The sequence below is a fragment of the Meles meles genome, chromosome 15 (assembly GCF_922984935.1).
Source record: "Meles meles chromosome 15, mMelMel3.1 paternal haplotype, whole genome shotgun sequence".
In the NCBI taxonomy this organism is placed as follows: domain Eukaryota; kingdom Metazoa; phylum Chordata; class Mammalia; order Carnivora; family Mustelidae; genus Meles; species Meles meles.
The window spans coordinates 24,087,258-24,106,428 of NC_060080.1; the positions used below are offsets into that span (position 1 = coordinate 24,087,258).

General features: G+C 42.5%; 1 protein-coding gene across 3 annotated transcripts; it reads left to right on the top strand.

Annotated features, from left to right (window-relative positions):
- Positions 1–193: 193 nt before the first annotated feature.
- YPEL5 (yippee like 5) lies at positions 194–17,152 on the top strand. 3 transcript variants are annotated; one of them, XM_045979559.1, is made up of 5 exons: positions 215–346; positions 1,606–1,786; positions 10,586–10,700; positions 13,510–13,674; positions 15,229–17,152. In XM_045979559.1, the coding sequence occupies exons 4-5, from the start codon at positions 13,534–13,536 to the stop codon at positions 15,451–15,453; spliced, it is 366 nt and encodes a 121-aa protein (XP_045835515.1). In that variant the 5' UTR covers positions 215–346; positions 1,606–1,786; positions 10,586–10,700; positions 13,510–13,533; the 3' UTR covers positions 15,454–17,152. The 3 variants fall into 3 exon arrangements, with proteins under 3 accessions (XP_045835513.1, XP_045835515.1, XP_045835514.1); XM_045979558.1 differs by lacking the exon at positions 10,586–10,700; XM_045979557.1 differs by lacking the exons at positions 1,606–1,786; positions 10,586–10,700 and having other exon boundaries at positions 194–346.
- The last annotated feature ends 2,019 nt before the right edge of the window (positions 17,153–19,171 follow it).

A 19,171-nucleotide genomic window follows, 5' to 3' on the forward strand; every position in this document is an offset into this window, starting at 1 on the left:
CGGGAGCTCGCCCTTGGTCTCCGGCTTCTGGGAGGGGTGGGCAGCGACGCGGAGGGGAGAGGGAGTGGGGGAGGGTGAACCAGGGAAGGGGCGGGGCCTAGAGGAAGGGGCAGGCTGCCGGGGATAAGGGCGGGGCCTAGAAATGAAGGGCGTTCTGGGCCAACCGGGAGAGTCGACTGCTCGAGGGGTGGAGCTATGCCGAGTGATTGACGTTGAGGCCCAACCAGGGAGAGGCGGGGCCAAGGCCAGGGCCTGACTAAACCTGGAGACTCGGGTGGCCGAGGGGCTTCATCCCAGCTGAGGAGCGAGGAGCCGCTTGCGGCCGCGGATCTCACAGCAGCTCGGGGTGAGTGCGGTGGGAGGGGGGCTGGACCCGGAGCCCGTTGGGGGCTGAGGAGCCCTCCGGGCCGACGGCTTCGAAGCACTCCGGGATCGGCCCGGGGCGGGGGGACCCAGGCAGGAAGTGCCTCTTCTTCGCCAGGATCCCCCCCGGGGGCCCAGCGCCGTCGCCCTTGACCCCTCTGGGCGGGTCCCAGTGCCGGGGCTGCGGGCTGACGGGCTGGGCTGTTTCCTCTTTGTGAGGCCCAGGCGCGGCGGCCGCCGTCGGCCGCCTCCGCCGCGCAGCCGGGGCGACCGGCGCGACCGCAACAGCCGCGACCCCTCAGCTCGGCGCCCGCGCCCTCCCGCCGCAGCCTCCCGTCCAGCCAGGCCCCAGGCGCCGCTGGGAGGCCCTTCCACAGGCAGTTTGGCCAGCGATCCCCCCAACCCCCCCCCCCACGACTGCCCCGCCCCCACGGGCCGCGTCCCCGCCGCAGTGTCGGGGGCGCGCCGGGGTTCCGCGCCACCGCGGTCGTCCCGGAGGCCTGCTCCTCGGCAGCCTCGCAGCGCCCCTGGCCGCGGCGTGAAGTCCGAACTCGGCTCCGAGCTGTAGGGCCGTGATTATGCCGCGGCGTGGCCCCTCTTTAAAGAGGGCCACCGTCCTGGCCGCCTGGTACTAGTCAGGGGCCGGGGACCGCCTTGGCTTTGTGTCTGCCCCGCCGGGGGAATGTCTGCCACCCTGCCGTGTAGCTCGCAGGCGGGCCCCAGAAGCGAGCGTGGGGCCTCACTAGCCTGGCGGAGGGCGGGTTGCGACTGTCAGACAGGCGTCCCCGGATCGCGGCGGCTAGACCCGGACCCCGCGCCGCCGCCCGCTCAGCTGTTTCCGGCGGGTGTTTGTGGTTCGGGAGGAGGCCGCGGCGCGCTCGGCCGGGCCCCTCCCGATTGGCCCGCGGTGTCACGTGCCCGCAATCAGCTGGGGCCAGCTGGGGCCGCGGGCGGCCGGCCGGCGGGGTCTGGGCGGGTGCGGGTCGCGCGGGGCCGCGCCCGAGGGGTGAGAGGGTGGGCGTGCTCTCCGTGCGCCTTTATTCTACCCTCCTTCGAGGTAGGACAATGAGTATTATGAACAGTGGGCGTTGGAAAACGGAACTGCTACCGAAAGATCGGTTTAATCCTGACACCTATTAATCCCCCCTTCCAGGGAGAGTCTGGGAAGGTATACAGCTCATTTATTTTTAAACTTTTTCTGTTTACAGAGCCATGTCGGTAATGTGAGGATTTTTATTCCAGGTCTCCGATGGAAAACCTGAAGTAACCTCAGGCTAGCTAACCTTGTGTTTTTTGGGAAACTAGACTTGCTGGTGAAGTCCCTGGGGGTAATAGGATCTTAGCTCACTTTGCGTGGCCGCGTGTACAGTGTTGCAGCAGCGTTCCAACACGGACGAACCAAAACACACGAAGTGTTCCCAGGGTAAATATTTCTGCCAGATCTCCTGTGTCTCGGTTGATGCTTTTTCTAAAACTTGATTGCATATTTGTACTCTCTCAGATAAAGAAGGAAGTTACCAAGAACTTTTCTCTAGAAGCCCGTGGCTTAGTAAAAAGTCATAGACAAATGAAATTGAGTAACAGCACCAACTTCAGTGTTAGGAAACTATGAAATGAGTGTCACAGGAGTTTAAAAATGGGGCAGTGGAAAAAAATGGGTAAGAGTGAAGTGGGAAGCATTCTTAGGTGGATTGGTACTGCTTAGACCTAAAAAATGGACGAGTCTTTGGGTGGCTTTTGGGCAGACAGGTCTAGAAGAAAAAACAGGCCTGGAGCATTTACAAATAGTGAGAAGGTGGAGCTTGTGGAATTTGGTGCACAATCTATTTTCCACTTACCCCATTATCTTTCTGGGTATGTACTGGAACACCAGGTAGAACGCACCTCTTTGGAAAGGACTGATATCTAACTTCATCGTACCTTCACCCATCTCAGTGTCCACTATAGGCCTACTGGTTGACTTTCTTCTTAAGTTTATCTCTAGCAACCATCTTATCCATAAGAGAGGGAGATGATAAAATGTGCTCAAGTAAATTATTTAATTCTATACAAGGGAACTAAGGAAATTGGATTTTTAGAAAATGGCTTTTTCTAAAAAGGTTAATAACATACATGTGGCTTCTAAAAATAATATATGGTTGTATCATCAAGGACTTTTCCCTATTTATTTGCCTTTTGCTCTACTTAAGCAGTAGGAGAGAGAAAGATTTAGAAACAATTAAAAGGGAAGGAAAATAAAGCCAAAATTAGGTCTAAAAAGAAGATATTAAGACACTACCCTCCAACATGGTGGTAACATAGTCCTAAATATGTTTATGAGATGTGAAAGCTAGTTCTAAATATATTCATGAGATGTGAAGATAGTTCTAAGTACATTTATGCCCAAAATATCATTTTAGGTTTTATGAGCCTAAGTGGCTATGTAAATCATTATGTTGCTCTGGTAATCCTGTAAAACTGAACCTAAGCTATGACGTGAATTTGCTACTTGACACCTGAATCAGGAAACCAGACAGTTAATTTATACTCCAGTCCACCCAATAAGGCTTTTTTGACTCATGGTATTGCATCACAACAACTGAGAGATCTCCAATTTGTCTTGCCAGTGGGGTGTTTGGGAGAGGTTACCAACTCAGATTGTTTACCTGACTCACTGAGTTACAGGACTACTCTTATTTTCTAGTGATGACTAAACAATAAGTATTCTAGAAATATGATAAACCTGGAAAACATTCAACAACAACAACAAAGGCATTATTCGAGGGACAAAAACAAAAATATAGGTTACTGCCCATTGAAGACCTGATTCCATAACCACAACATCATTTGACCCAGCAAAGGAAGCTGGCCAGGTATTGAAAGAGAATTAACAAGAGGAAAACAGCTTTCTTTTGTCACTGAAACCTTGGCTTGGTAATATTTTGTACAAAAATTGGTAAATTGGTTTTATGGATTGAACTCAATTTATTTTCTCCCTTGCAGGTTTTCAGTAGAATTTAGTCACAAGTCCCTATGAAAATAGTTGATGAGAGGAACAATAGCATTAAATGTTAATTATAGTAATCAACCCAGCACTATTAAAAGTCTTTAGGTTTTGTTCCTTCTTTGTCTTGGAGAGGGGAGAGACTGAAAAACAGATAAACATGCTTCAGCATGTTTTCATTTTACAAGAACCATGGCAAAACACAGTCTCCTCTGGAAGGGCAGATTTCTTGAACCCTTCCTGCACTAGGCCTCTGCACATTCAGTTTCCTGCTGGGGAAAGTCTTTGTAGGTTGTATTTGCCAGCCACCTCCTAGCATTGGAAAAACCCCCCGCTCATTTGTCCAGCAATAGGTAGAATCCCAGTATTGTCTCTTCAGTGGCATGGAAATGCCCTGAGGAAATAATTACTTTACAGAGGAAAAGTCTGTGAATGGGGTGTTTTTCTCATCAGTGGATCTTTAGAGATGCAAATCAATACCTACTATTCTCCCTGGTATTTTTAGGGCTGGGCATTGTTATGCTTTCTTTGGCCAAATCTACCTGCAGGGGTTGGATCCCAACTGGATTATTAATTACAGGGAATATTGGCAATGAGAATTTGAGATGCTTCAGAAGGTTTCTAACTTTCCTTCTGCTTGTAATTTCTGTCACCTCTTCGCTTAACTTTGCAGTAATTAACAGGAGGTGAAGCTGGTAAATTGTTTGTTTCATATTTTTTCTGTTTTGCCTTCTTCCTCTTTAATAGGATGGGGAGGTTGGGGTGAGGAATGTGGATGAAGGAAATCTAGTTTTACTGCATCTACCTTTAACATTTGTGTTGTGCCTATTCTGGTAATGTATTATTTGCATTGAATTCTCACAACTCAGAGATGGATAGTGGTATCTCCATTTTAAAGATGAAGAAGCAGGGGCTCCTGGGTGGCTCAGTGGGGTAAGGCCTCTGCCTTTCGCTCAGGTCGTGATCCCAGGGTCCTGGGATCGAGCCCCGCATCGGGCGCTCTGCTTGTCAGGGAGCCTGCTTCCTCTTCTCTCTCTCTCTCTCTCTCTCTGCCTGCCTCTCTCCCTACTTGTGATCTCTATCTGTCAAATAAATAAATAAAATCTTTAAAAAAAAAATTAAAAAGATGAAGAAGCAGAAGATACCTTATCCATTGTTTACACAGCTTTTAAGGGGCAGAGCTGAGATTTGAACCCAGGCTGTCTGATTCCAGAAATCAAATATCTGGGCCACACTGTTTAGATCCTGAGGATGGGGAGAGAAGGAGGCAGCAGCTAAGTGGTACATATTGCTTATTTTTGTAATCTACTTAGAGCTGATCTGATTATAAAAAGTTAAAGATTTTAGCTAGGAAAATTTGTGAAGAAAAGGAGCAGGATTAGCTTGATCCCTGCCCAATACTCCTGTGGATCCTTAAATCTGAGTGCAAACTAAATTTATGTTTTTACTGACAAAGACTGCTTTCTAAATGAAAAGCCCTTTTGCCATCTGAAAGCATTCTTAACAGGGGTCAGCATACTTTATCAGGAGCCAAATAGTGAATATTGTGAATTTTACAAGCCATAAGATTTCAGCCATAGCTATTCGTACTCTATGGCACTGAGAGAACTGCCCAATATAAACAGATGGGTGTGGCTGTGTCCCAATAAAACTTTTATTTATGGACACTGAAATTTGAATTTCATGTAGTTCTCACATATCACAAAATAATCTTTTGATTTTTTTTCCCTACCATTAAAAGCATAAAAACATTCTTTGTGGGTCATACAAAAACAGGTGGTGAGCTGAATTTTACCCACAGGACTTAGTTGGCTGACCCCTGCTTTTTTTTTTTTTTTTTTTTTTAAAGATTTTATTTATTTATTTGACAGAGAGAGAGATCACAAGTAGGCAGAGAGGCAGGTAGAGAGAGAGGAGGAAGCAGGCTCCCTGCGGAGCAGAGAGCCCGATGCGGGGCTCGATCCCAGGACCCTGAGATCATGACCCGAGCCGAAGGCAGTGGCTTAATCCACTGAGCCACCCAGGCGCCCCCTGACCCCTGCTTTTAAGGAAAGTACGTAGCAGTGAGCCAAACAAAGAACAAGATACCGTATTTGTCATTGATTCTATGTGTGTATGTGTGTGATATGTGTATATATATGCATATATATATTACCTATGAACAAGTAGAATTTGAAATGAAAAACAATAGCATTTAGCATCCAAAAAACTGAAACTCCTGGGTATAAATCTAACAAAATGTTACAAGATCTAACTGAGGAAAAATTAAAAACTCTGATGAATGCAATCAAGAATGAAATAAATGGAGAGACTACATATTCATGGATAGGAAGACTCAGTGTTTTCAAGATAGCAGTTATCCCTAACTTGGTATTGCATTGAATCCAAGTCAGAATCCCAACAAGTTACGTTGTGAATATGAACAAACTGTTTCTGAAGTTTCCTTAGGCGAATATACCATATTGAAGGAGGAGAATAGTCAGAAGACTGAACACTACCTGACTTTAAGACTTAATGTAAAGGTACAGTAATCAAGACAGTATGGTATTGACCAAAGAATAGACAGATAGATCAATGGAACAGAATAGCCCAGAAACAGATCCACATAAATATCATGAGCTCATACTTGACAGGGGCAAAGGCAAATATAGTGGAGCAAAGATAGTATTTTCAATAAGCCAGTACTAAAACAACTGGATCTCTATATGGGGGGAAAAAAATCAAGACACAGACCTTATATCTCATTCACAAAAATTAACTCAAAATTAGTTACTGACCTACATGTAAAATGCAAAACTATCTCCCAGAAGATAGAAGAAAATCTAGATGGCGTTGTGTATGGCAGTGACTTTCTGAATACAACGCCCAAAGACATGAGTCATGAAAGAAACAGTTGATAAGCTGGACTTCATTAAAATTAAAAACTTCTGTGCAAAAAACATCAAGAGAGTGAGAAGATAAGCCACAAGCTGGGAGAAAAGATTTGCAAAGACATTGGATAAAGGTTTTATCCAGTATATACAAAGAACTCTTATTAAAAACTCAACAATGGGGCACCTGGGTGGCTCAGAGGGTTAAAGCCTCTGCCTTCATCTCAGGTCGTGATCTCAGGGTCCTGGAATCCAGCCGCACATGGGGCTCTCTCTGCTCAGCATGGAGCCTGCTTCCCCCTCTCTCAGCCTGCCTCTCTGCCTACTTGTGATCTCTCTCTGTATCAAATAAATAAAAATCTTTAAAAAAAACTCAACAAAAAGAAAACAACCTGGTTTTAAAAAATGAATAAATAGTATATGAAAAGATGCTCCATATCATGTGCCGATAGGGAAATGCAAACTAAAACAACAGTGGCGTACCACCATACACGCACCAGTTGGTATGGCCAACATACTGAACACTGACAAAACCAAATGCTGAAGAGGATGTATAGAGTAATAGGAACTTTAATTCCTTACTGGTGAGAATGTAAAAAATGGTACAGCCAGTTTGGAAGACGTAGTGGTTTCTTAAAAAAAAGTAAACATAGCGTGTGATCCAGTAATTGTACTCCTTGGTATTTACCCAAAGGAACCAAAAGCTTAATATCCATACAAAACCTGCCTTTCATGGATTTCTTAAAGAGAGTCTACGGCCATACCACCCTGAACGCGCCCGATCTCGTCGGATTTCTTAAAGAGAGAAGTCTTGCGGGTTTTTTTGCTGTGAACCTAAAACTGCTTTAAAAAAAACCCTTAAATCTGAACTAAAAATAGCCATTTTTAGAAAGTTGTTTTATTGACTTGGACTCAAACCAGGAAATTGTATAGTCCATGTTGTCTAATTTTTGAAATAGTTTGGACTGAGGTTTAAACTGTATGAGTCTGCTTATATGTGGATTTTTTTTAATATAGTACTGTATAGATGTATTTTTTCCTTGTTAATGTTTTCTGTTCTAGGTTTATTGTAAGACTATTGTAAGACTATTGCATTCAACATACAAAAGTTATTATTTGACACTTAATGTTTGTCAGTAAGGCTTTGGGTCTGTAATAGCCTATTAAGTTTTTGGGAAGTCCGTGGTTATACGCAGATTTTCCACTCTGCAAGGTGTGGGGTAGTTAACATCCCTAACCACCACCCCCATGACCACCCCTCCCCCCCGTTGTTCAGGGGTCAACTCTGATACATTTCTGGAGACATTTTATTTCATGGATTTTTCAAAGCAAAAAAATTTTTTTTTCTCTTACAGATTCTGTAAATTTTTTAAAAAATTCTGTAAAAACAGAGAGGTTCAAAAATGTGATTGTTTCACCAGGGTCTCCTAGTAAAATAGAAATAGAAAATTCTAGGTAGCTAAATGTACTGTTGAAGGGGAAGGAAACTGAAATAATTACTAAAATGTAATCTTTAAGTTATCTTGAATTTCACTTATATTTTGAACTTGTACCGTCAGTTTCCATTAATTTCAGGTAAACTGATAGTAGGTTTCTAATAAACAACCATATTTGGTACTTATTTCAAGCTTTTAAGGATTTTAGTAACCTGGAAGTAAGAAAAGCTAGTATCAAGGAGGTCTCATTTATAAAATTAATTGGGAAATAGTACTTATTAAAATTAAGGTTATTACTGGTTTTTTTGCTTGAGATGTTAAAAAGGAAGAAAGCATATTAAAGCTTTAGCTATGAGAGTTTTGCCCTAGCTTTGGTCATAAACTTTGACACCAACAAATACCAAAGCATGCCCCTAGACTCAACACAGAGAATAGTAGTCATCTATAAAAGCAGCTCAATTTTGAGGTGTTTTTAAAATATGTGACTGAAGAGATTTGGAACTCTGTCTAAGCAAGGGACTTAGCGTATCGGGGAAATATTTTGGATATAAAAACTGGAAAATAGGAAATAGATCACTGGTTGCCTGGGACTGCAGAGGGTTTTGGGAATTTGGGGGAGGTGATAGAAATATTCTAGTGCTGGGTTCTGGTGACAGAAAGTGGTGCCACAACCTTACACATCTACAGATCATTCAGTTGTATACATAACAGTGGCTAAATTTTATGGAATGTAAATTATTTCTTTAAATTCGGCTAGGGCACCTGGGTGGCTCAGTGGGTTAAGCCTCTGCCTTCAGCTCAGGTCATGATCCCAGGGTCCTAAGATTGAGCCCCGCATCTGGCTCTCTGCTCAGCAGGGATCCTGCTTCCTTCTCTCTCTCTGCCTGCCTCTCTGCCTTCTTGTGATCTCTCTCTCTCTCTCTGTCAAATAAATAAATCTAAAAATAATAAAAATCTAGGGACTTTTTTGTTAAAAGAATTAGCTATGTTCTATTCTGTTGGAAAAAAGTTTCAAAGTTTGTAGAAGAGTGGTCTGTGGGAGCTCTTAGAGATGGTGGGGCAACTGGTTAGCTCAGTCGGTTTGGGCTCAGGTGTGATCTCAGGGTGGTAAGGTCAAGCACCAAGTTATCTCGGTGTTAGGCGTGGAGCTTCCTTGGGATTCTCTCTTCCTTGCCCCTCTCCACTCACTGTCTTTCACCCTTTCTCAAAAAAAGAGAGAGATGGCTAAAGCACATGCGTTTGACCTTACTTTTGTAGTGCTATCAAATTTAGCACAAATGTTGGGGTACCTGCGAATGTGTGTTGCATTTAATAATACACACTCCCTGGCCACAAGAGGTTTATCTAGAAGGGATGAGAATTTGAAATAAGACACTGATGGGGAAGGAGGAAAGACCTCCAAAAGTGGTTTAGGAAGTTTTATTGATTTTGCAGTTTCTGTGACAGGTTGCCAGGGTATACTGGTTTAGGAGAGTGTGTCATTCCAACTGGCCACCAACCAAGAAAGGAAATACAGGAGAGATCAGCATGGAGATAGGAAGGGTAAAGGTAAACCTGAGGGAGAAAGACAGTGAATCTGGCAGCCCTGTGGTCACTAGAGAATGAAGAGAGGGGAAAAGAACAACTGGAGCAGGCCACCTGGGTTTCTCAGTGGGTTAAAGCCTCTGCCTTCAGCTCAGGTCATGATCCCAGGGTCCTGGGATCAAGCCCCGCATCAGGCTCCCTGCTCAGCAGGAAGCCTGCTTCCTTCTCTCTCTCTCTCTCTCTCTCTGCCTGCCTCTCTGCCTACTTGTGATCTCTGTCTGTCAAAGAAATAAATAAAATCTTAAAAAAAAAAAAAACAAACTGGAACAAGGTTTTTCCTTGTTCCTTCAGGCCCAGCGTGGCCAGTGTCAGGAAGTCACATACACTTTATTTCTTCTTCTGCAAAAGTAGGGTGACAATTAAAAACTGTCAAGATTAAATGTGGTATGTGAAGTAGTGTCCCATACAGTATAGGCATTAAAAAGGCCAAATCAGAATTCAATATATCCTCCAGGTAAAAAGGACCCTGATTCAGGCACAATGTCTTGGTTTTTTAATGACTTTTCTCCTTAAATATTAAATGGCATTCTGATTGATTATCGGCCTCTTGAGAATTTGGATAGTGTGGGTCAATAGGTTGAGTTTTTAGGTCTGCAAAACTAAGGCTTAACACCTAGAAGCCGATGACCCTGTAGAGGTTTTTCTACTTCCTAAGGACCAGACCTTTGACAGAAAGGGCTGTTTTGCTTGCTTTTGCTAAATTTCATGGCATTCTAGCCTATCTTTTTTTAGCTAATAACTAATTTTACAGTTTTATATCCATATATAATACTCTATAAATGGAAATCACAACTAGGAATAGTGATTCTGCACAGATATTTTTGGTCTTGGTAATGAATCATGTAATTGAATCCAGTAAAAATACTTGGGTAAAAATAAAAAATAGACTGAATTTGAAGCAAGGAAGAGAAAGGATGTTAAATCTCTTTACCACATTTAGGAATAAAGAACTTGCTTGTACCCAGTAGCAAATGGTCACAGTTATATGGTAATTTTGAGTCAAAGATAGAGTGATGTAGGCAGAGGGTACAAGGAGAGTTCATTTTGAAGTCCAGTACATTTTCCACAGCAGCCTGCCATGGCCAACTCATCTAGTTATTACTGCATTATGGTTGAAAGAACTTACAATATGAATATTTAAAAGTTTGAAGGAAGGGGCCCCTGGGTGGCTCCTTGGGTTAAGCCTCTGCCTTTGGCTGAGGTCATGATCTCAGGGTCCTGGGATCAAGCCCCCCATGGGGGGGGAGTCCTCTGCTCAGCAGGGAGCCTGCTTCCCCCTCTCTCCACCTGCCTCTCCGCCTACTTGTTACTTCTCTGTCAAATAAATAAATAAAATCTTTTTTTAAAAGTTTGAAGGAAAATTGGCTTTAAAGTAATGTGACCCAGAAGCCCAAGCAGGAGGCTGATCACTGCGCGATACTGGTTTTCAGAGAGCTGCAAAGTCTGAGGACTGTGTCTTAAGAGGTGAGGCTATAAAACCTTACTGTTGATTACTTTTCTGTAGTTGAGCAGCCGTAAAAAACATGACCCAGATCACCTGCTCACAAGTAGTTCTGTGCTGTGCCTAGATGAAGAGTCCTAAACCCAGATATCTTACAGGGGAAGTAATTACATGATGCAAAGTGTGACTGGGCAAACCCAATGACCTTGGGGGAGTGGCAGCTACCACTCAACCTCCAGTCATTGTTGCCACAGGAGAACACGTGCCCTGTGGGCCAGATCTCCCCATTGTTAATAATAACACAGGCTCTTTAATGAAATCTCTCGTGTTTAATGGTGGCCCAGGTGTTTTTTATTAATAAAAGACTGTGTGGGCCAAATGAAACATGTCCACACATGTTTCCTAGGGGAAGGGTTATTTATTTTGTTAACTCTTGTATCCCTATGCCACCAAATGAGTTCACCCCATAGGCCTAAAATTTGCAACCTCTGACCCTTATGTAAGAAATACTGTGTTCTGGGGCGCCTGGGTGGCTCAGTGGGTTAAGCCGCTGCCTTCGGCTCAGGTCATGATCTCAGGTCCTGGGATCGAGTCCCACATCGGGCTCTCTGCTTGGCAGGGAGCCTGCTTCCCCCTCTCTCTCTCTCTGCCTGCCTCTCTATCTACTTGTGATCTCTGTCAAATAAATAAAATAAAATCTTAAAAAAAAAAAAGAAATACTGTGTTCTTAAGCATCTGAAAAAAGTAGTGCTATCCTTTTAAAGACTGAAATAATAGTAACTCTTAACTTCTGTCATCATTTTGCAGAAATGTAATCAAAAAGCTAAATACTATTTTTATTTGTTTATTTACAGCATAACAGTGTTCATTGTTTTGGCATCACACCCAGTGCTCCATGCAGTACGTGCCTTCCCTATTACCCACCACCGGTTTCTCAACCTCTCCCTGCCCCCCGCCCCTTCAAAAGCCTCTGGTTGTTTAAGTTTTTATTTATTTTTTTTATTTTTATTTTTTTTTTTTTTAAAGATTTCATTTATTTATTTGACAGAGAGAGAGATCACAAGTAGGCAGAGAGGCAGACAGAGAGAGAGGAGGAAGCAGGCTCCCTGCAGAGCAGAGAGCCCGACGCGGGGCTCGATCCCAGGACCCTGAGATCATGACCTGAGCCGAAGGCAGCGGCTTAATCCACTGACCCACCCAGGCGCCCCAAGTTTTTCTTTATTTATTGCACAGACAGATCACAAGTAGGCAGAGGCAGGCAGAGGAGGAAGCAGGCTCCCTGCTGTGCAGAGAGCCTGATGTAGGGTTTGATCCCAGAAACCTGGGATCATGACCTGAGCTGAAGGCAGAGGCTTTAACCACCCAGGCGCCCCTAAATACTATTTCTTAAGTCTTGTTTTCCCCCAGGGATTATTCATGGACATGTTTGTTAATGGGCAGTGGTTTTCCTTTCACTAGCCACACATTTTAATTGTATTTAGCATTTGTTTCTCATTCTTATGAACTTCTATATCAAAATGTTTAATGGAAGTCATAATCTTTGGGATAATGACTTTTTTGTTGACATTAGGACTACCTAATAACTCAGGAAGTTCACAGATAAAAGGAATGATGGAACTTTCTCTTTAATTTGTAATGAAATTTCCCCAAATCTAAAATGACAGTGGATTCTTATTACAAACATAGATTGTAGGCTTTGTTTTCATAGTGGCAGCTGTATCAGCTCTGCATGCCATTTCGAAGATAGGTGATACAAAGATTTAAAACATAGGAGCTGGAAACTATACCAGGAATAAATTCTTTTTTTAATGAGAGCTGTAGTGCATTCTTGACTGTATCTATGTCTTTAAAAAATAGTGTTTAAGGGGATTAATGGCTATGATTCAAGGAGTTGCACATAATTAGCTCTAACTTTTGAAAATACTGAAGTGTGATTATCCTTCTGTCAGAATCTGGTTTCAGAACTTTTTGTTTCGGTGCTTCAGCACTTCTGTGATTTATTGAATCAGTGTGGTTTCTTCAATATAAGTTAGGTGATAATGGTTTCTTTCCAGGGTAATAGAAGAATTCTGGCTTTAGGGTGGGTGAACTGATCTTCTGATTCCAATCATGATCTTCTGTATTTGAAAGCTGTGTGACCTTTGATCAGTTAATAACCTTGGATAATTGATGAAATGGGGGGTGATAACCTCATGGAGTTGTGACGATTTTCAAATAAGCACACACTACGGTGCTCCGGCAGACTCTGACTCACTGCTGTCCGTGCCGTCGCCCCCACATGGTTGCCGACATGCCTGATGACCAGAGCTACCCTGTGCTCTTAACTGAGACCACCCTCTTCTCATTTTCTGATTGCCCCTTTTTCTACTCTTGTGATCACCCACACATACTCCACAAGTCTTTTCCCAAATTACATGTGCTCAGAATGTACGCTTACCACTTGGCTAAGCCTTTTTTCTCACATCACTGTCTGTGCTTCTCGTTATTCAGTTTCTGATACTCCACTTTTCTTCCTATGTTTGTCATACCAACCAAAAGAGAAGTGATATTGTTCTGGCCTTGTCTAAACATGTTTGCTCCCTTGGCTCACTGCTTCTAAAGAGTTCTTAGCTTGGATGCCTGTTTATTTGCTCAGTGCATGAACCTTGGATCCTTCAGTACAGAGTCAGCTACTTCCCATACTGAATGTTACAAAGCAGAGATCTCTCTCTCTCTCTCTCTCTCACACACACACACACACACACACACGGTTCTCTGTGACCCCCACCAAGTAGGTACCAATAATTTTTTTTTAATCCTAATGTTTCCTTGTTCTTTTCCATTTGCTCCTAGGTTTTTAGAACTTCAGCGATAAAAATGGGCAGAATTTTCCTTGATCATATCGGTGGTACCCGTCTGTTTTCTTGTGCAAACTGCGACACAATCCTGACCAACCGCTCAGAACTCATCTCCACTCGGTTCACAGGCGCCACTGGCAGAGCGTTTCTTTTTAATAAGGTTGGTGGGAAAACCAGTTTCATTTCCTGAGTTCAGTGGGTATATTTGACAGCACTACCAGAACATCCCTCAGAGCTTAAAGATACCAGAAAGAGTCCGCATGAGGTCTATAATCTGCATGCAGAAAAGAGTGCCCACTAACTTGTCCTTTGGACCTCAGGAAGGCATTACTGAAAGTTGATTTTTTACTGTGGAAGTTTGAAGACTGTTACAATAAGAAGGGCAGTCTCCATTGCTTCATGAAACATTCAGTGTAAGAATTTAGTAGTGACTTCACAGACTATGGAAGAAGGGGCAGAAGCGCCCCTATACCCACGTCACTGATTTATTCTTATAGGGAGATGGCGCATTAAGCTTTCAAGTCTGACAGTGCAAGTGAATAAAGATCATCTAACCAACTTCCCTTGGTCTAATTTATGCTCACCAGTGATCCTGATTATGTTGTGGCTTATTGCATGCCAGCAGGAAGAGTGTTTCCTGATTTACAAATTAATGACTAGTCTGTCTGCTTCTCTGATTTCTGGCTTGCTTTAAAATTGGTCAGTATGATTCTGCCTCCTGGAGTCTAACGTGTACTAGCAGAGTTAAATTTCCAAATCTTTTCTGGTAAGGGACAGAACTAGTCCACGGTGCTACTCTTAACAGGTCAGCTAAACTTCCCCAGTGGACATCCCTCTGTTCCATTTAGAAATAAGCTTTTCTCCCAAAGAATTGTTAGTGTACATCTCTTGATCTTTCTTTAGATGTAGACTAGGAGTTGGTATGCTTTGGCAGGCCAGCTGCCTGTTGTTGTAAATGAAGTTTAATAAAAGCACAGCATGCTCAATCATTCATGTATTGCCTGTGGCTGCTTTTATGTACAACAGCAGAGCTACATAGTTAAAACAAAGATCATACAGCCCTCAAAGCCAGAAGTATTTACTCTCTGGCCCTTTACGGAAAAGTAAAACGTAGAGGATTTCTGGATGTTTACAGTCATTGGACATTTTTCACAGGTGATTTGAACCCATTTGAAAACTGTGTATCACAGTGTAGTAGGCCTAGTGTGTCCCAGTCGGTTTGCCTATAAAATGTATTTCCAGGAAAAAAAAAATGTATTTCCAGAAACAAATTCAGCAAGCTTCTGTTGTTGTTCCGGAATGCCTGTTTTATACTAGGTTACTAGGTTCTCTTTCATTGTTGCCTTGTCGGGACTCCTCATTGAATGGTGAACGTTCACGGTTGGACCCCAACCAACATTTTATGGCTCCGAGTGGAGGGACTCTTCACTGCCTCAGCAATGGAACTGCAGGATGTGTGAATAGTGTAGCTTGGACTAGTACATGGCATGGTGATGCAGGATCGTATTAGATAGCCAGTGCAGTTTTCCAGATTTTTGCCTTTCCCAGCAGCTTCTAAAAATAGCCCTTGGGAAGGATCTTGTAGGTTTGACTAAAGTAACAACTGTGGTTTGCTTTTCTGAAGTTGCTCTTAACTGCACCAGCCAAAGGAACGTGTACTTGTTTGGCAGATGACTCACAGGGCTTGGCAATTTTGTCTTCCTGTGTTTCTTAGGTAGTTAACCTGCAGTACAGTGAAGTCCAAGACCGGGTCATGCTCACGGGCCGCCACATGGTTCGAGATGTGAGCTGCAAGAACTGCAATAGCAAACTGGGATGGATCTACGAGTTTGCCACTGAAGACAGCCAGCGCTATAAGGAAGGCCGCGTGATCCTGGAGCGCGCTCTAGTACGAGAGAGTGAGGGCTTCGAGGAGCACGTACCGTCTGATAACTCTTGAAGAAAAAGAGATCACTCCATCTTTTCCCAGGTCTCCTTCACTGAAAACAAAAATCTACTTACATACACTGTCACCTTAGCATCAGGTCGGATTCATGAACTGCGGAACAAGAGGTTGTGAGAATCTAAGATGGAACCTTCCTTTCTTTCTTTCTTTCTTCCTTCCTTTTTTTTTTTTTTTAAATTTTCAATTTTCCATCCAGCAGCAGTGTGTAGAGAGAATATTATGCAGATGCCGTTAATTTTTTTTTTCCCCTGTGTTTACATCTTGAGGCAGAATAGTCTGTCTGCAGCTACGTGATGGGCAATGCGAGGGGAAAAAATCTGGGCTATTAGAGTGAAAAAGTGTGTTTTATGTAAATTTTGAAAGGAAAATGTGTCAAGAGCATGGTTTTTAAACTTATTTGGGCTTCATTTAAAAAAATGTTTTTTTAAACCCAGTTATTTCACCTGATTTGCTAGCTTCAGGGAAGAGATCCGAATTTGTGACCAGCGCTAAAGGTTCAGTGTTAGTATGGCTTGTGCTGGCCGCTGTGCCATATTCTTGTTGGAGATGAACCGTAGCACCAGAGCCCATCCTTCCTTGTCAGTCTTGACCCAAAGATGTCACCATTCCTAGTTATTTGTCACCACATAATTGGTGTTGATTGGAAACTTTTCCTGAAATGGGGCAGAACTGCTTGGTTGTCTTTTCCATGTAACTTAAGTATAGTAATATAAATAAAGTAATAGTTGGATGTTTTTGGTCCTGTGTTGCTTTTAAAAACACCTTCTAAAAGAAGAGTGGAGTTGATAAGTAATTTTCATGGTAGTGTTTCTCTTCCGCTCTCAGGCTAAATTGTGTAGAAAAGATGACTTTGTTTAAAGCATACTGTTTTAAACCCATAGTACTGCATTTAGAAAAGAGTTGAACAGAATGTCAGTGTGCGTTCATGCAGAAAGCATTTCATCTGCATCTGTTTTAGAGGAAGGGGGGAAATGAAGGAGCCTATCTAAAAATAAGGCTTTGAAGAGTGTTTTCAGCCTCTCCTCAATTTTGTGTTGATTTTGACAAGTCTGTAGAACCTAATAGTTTCATCAAAGGACTAGATCTGTCATTAGCATTATTTCCTCAGATCTTCCCTCAGAAATTCAGCTATTGAAGTTAAAACTGTACTTGGTCCCTTCAGGGATGAGATTTGCCTCAGGGTGTTATTTTAGCCCCAAACTTACAACATTATGAAGTATTAAAATATAAATGTTTCTTTATCCAAACTATTTCTAGATATTCTAATACTTGTTTCTGGTGGAATAAGTGACATTAAAATTGGCTAATTATTTAAATGTATGAATGGATGTTTGAGTGCTCAGTCTCTAGGTTTTTGTCTAGAAAGGATGTTTGCCTCAACTAGCAAAATCTTTCTGTCATTGATATTAGAAGTGACTTCTGAGTACAGTTAAGATTAAGTTTCTCTTTGCCTTTCAGCTCTTGGTTAGAGGCATAGGTCTCTGATTAAGTAGGTGTATAATACTGCATTTGAGATAAGTGGACACAAATGATCTTTCCTTCACCATGGAATAAAACTTCAAGCTTTAAGAAACAGCTTTCATTCCCATTCATTTCCATACTGGCCTTTGATTATTTGCAGATCCCTGGTAGCATGCCATATCTGCAGCACTATGTGCATTTGCTGTCACAATAAAGTATATTTTGTCTTGCATTGGTGCAATACTACTTATTTCCCACTGGTCCTTAGTTTTAACGTAGTTTTAATCATCTTTTCTTAGTTTCAACATGAACACATTTGTCATACCTTTGAATAGCTGTGGCTTTCTTCAATTAGTGATAAGGTGACATTCTGGCTTAGTTATCTTAACCTAATCTACACCAGGAGATACTGAATTCACCACTATTAGCTCCTGTTTGATGATTTTGCCTCAGACACTGACAAACTACAGTTTAGTACATAGGAACAAAAAAATGTCCTATCTCTAGAGGGGGCAGGTACCACAACGAACAATGAGGTCATCTGTGCCTTCTTCTTAAAAACTTAACATAGGGGCGCCTGGGTGGCTCAGTGGGTTGGGCTGCTGCCTTCGGCTCAGGTCATGATCTCAGGGTCCTGGGATCGAGTTCCGCATCGGGCTCTCTGCTCAGCAGCGAGCCTGCTTCCCTCTCTCTCTCTCTCTGCCTGCCTCTCTGTCTACTTGTGATTTCTCTCTGTCAAATAAATAAAATCTTAAAAATAAATAAATAAATAAAAATAAAAACTTAACATATCCAAAACAAAACAAAAAAGCGACATGGACGATGCAGTCGATTGGATTTTTTATAGGAAGCGAATACACTGTTCACTGGAGCTGGGAAAGCACTAACGGGAATGATTTTGCTTGCGGATGAAAAGGTTGACCAAATAGAGGGGAGAGTATATCCCATGATGACTGGGTTGCTGGGGGGTGTACAGGTTAAGCTTTAATCTTTGAAGACTTCAGAACCCTTGCTCTTCATTTTAGAAGATAGCGGCCTTAAGTTGTTTTGATTTTAAATAGTGAGTGCTTTTATTTAAGGAGAACCTAAAGTCAGTATTTTGGGGGTTAAGCGTTTGTTAATAATTACTGCAACAATTTAAGTTACCCTTGTAAGTGGCTACTTCTGCATTTGAGGAGAAAAATAGTGGCATGTCTGTTTTCTAAGTTCATCTATTCATAAAAGTCTTTGGGGATGCTTTAGGACGGTGGTGGCCCAGCCGCAGGCCAAAATCAGTTCACAGATAGTTTGGATCCAGTTGTATTGGGAAGCTACCAATTGAAAAAAAAAAATTCAGAGACCTGTTTATGATGGTTCCACACCAGTTATAAAAATATCTCACAGTTTAAATAGACATCCACTATTGCATGCCTGTTTTTAACACCAGCTTCCCACCAGGAGCCATATAAAACCTAGGCAAGGAAGGTGTGAATTGGGAGTAGAGCAAGATTAAACTGAAAAACTCCTGTTAGGCTAGCACTTTGCACTGGTATGAAAATTATTCTAGAAATAAAGTAGAACTAAAAGGAAACTTTAGGATGCATACACATCTAAAATTGAGTATGAATTGTATGGCTTCTTTGTTTTAGAATAATGGGACTTAGCAAATTGAAACTTAATATTAAGTGCTGAACAACACTCTACATATTTAGGCTTTTAACCTCTGTAATCTGACCACCCGGGAGGCTTGTTAAATAGTGAATTATGCCTGCCCCAATACTGGATTGGCCTCTGAGGTGGAGCCAAGAAACCCAGATTTTTACCCAGTTGCAAACATAACTTATCTGCAAATACATGACCGTCACTCTTCAAAGAGTTATTCAAACGCAATACAGTAGTCTTCCCTTATCCGTGGTCTCCGTTTCTGTGGTTTCAGTCACCTGCGGTCAACCCTGGTCCGGAGGCAGGTGAGTTCCTGACATACAGTCAGACGTCAGGACTAGCCTGCCCTACGGTCACAACGCCTATGTCATCCACCTCCCTTCCTCTGGTCATGTTGGCATTTTATCATCGCACGTCATTACAAGAAGAGGAAGGGTGAGATAATATATATTAGTTTAATGAGTGTAATATATTTTGAGAGAAACCATATTCATGTAGCTTTCATTACAGTATCTTAGAATTGTTATATTTTATTATTAATCTCTAACTGTGCCTAATTTATAAACTATAGGGGCGTCTAGGTGGCTCAGTCAATTAAGCGGCTGTCTTC

Excerpts from the sequence above, each read along its gene's own strand:
- YPEL5 (XM_045979557.1), top strand. The coding sequence starts at position 13,534 with ATGGGCAGAATTTTCCTTGATCATATCGGTGGTACCCGTCTGTTTTCT. Across the intron at positions 13,675-15,228 it reads GAGCGTTTCTTTTTAATAAG|GTAGTTAACCTGCAGTACAG; the intron begins GTTGGTGGGAAA and ends TGTGTTTCTTAG.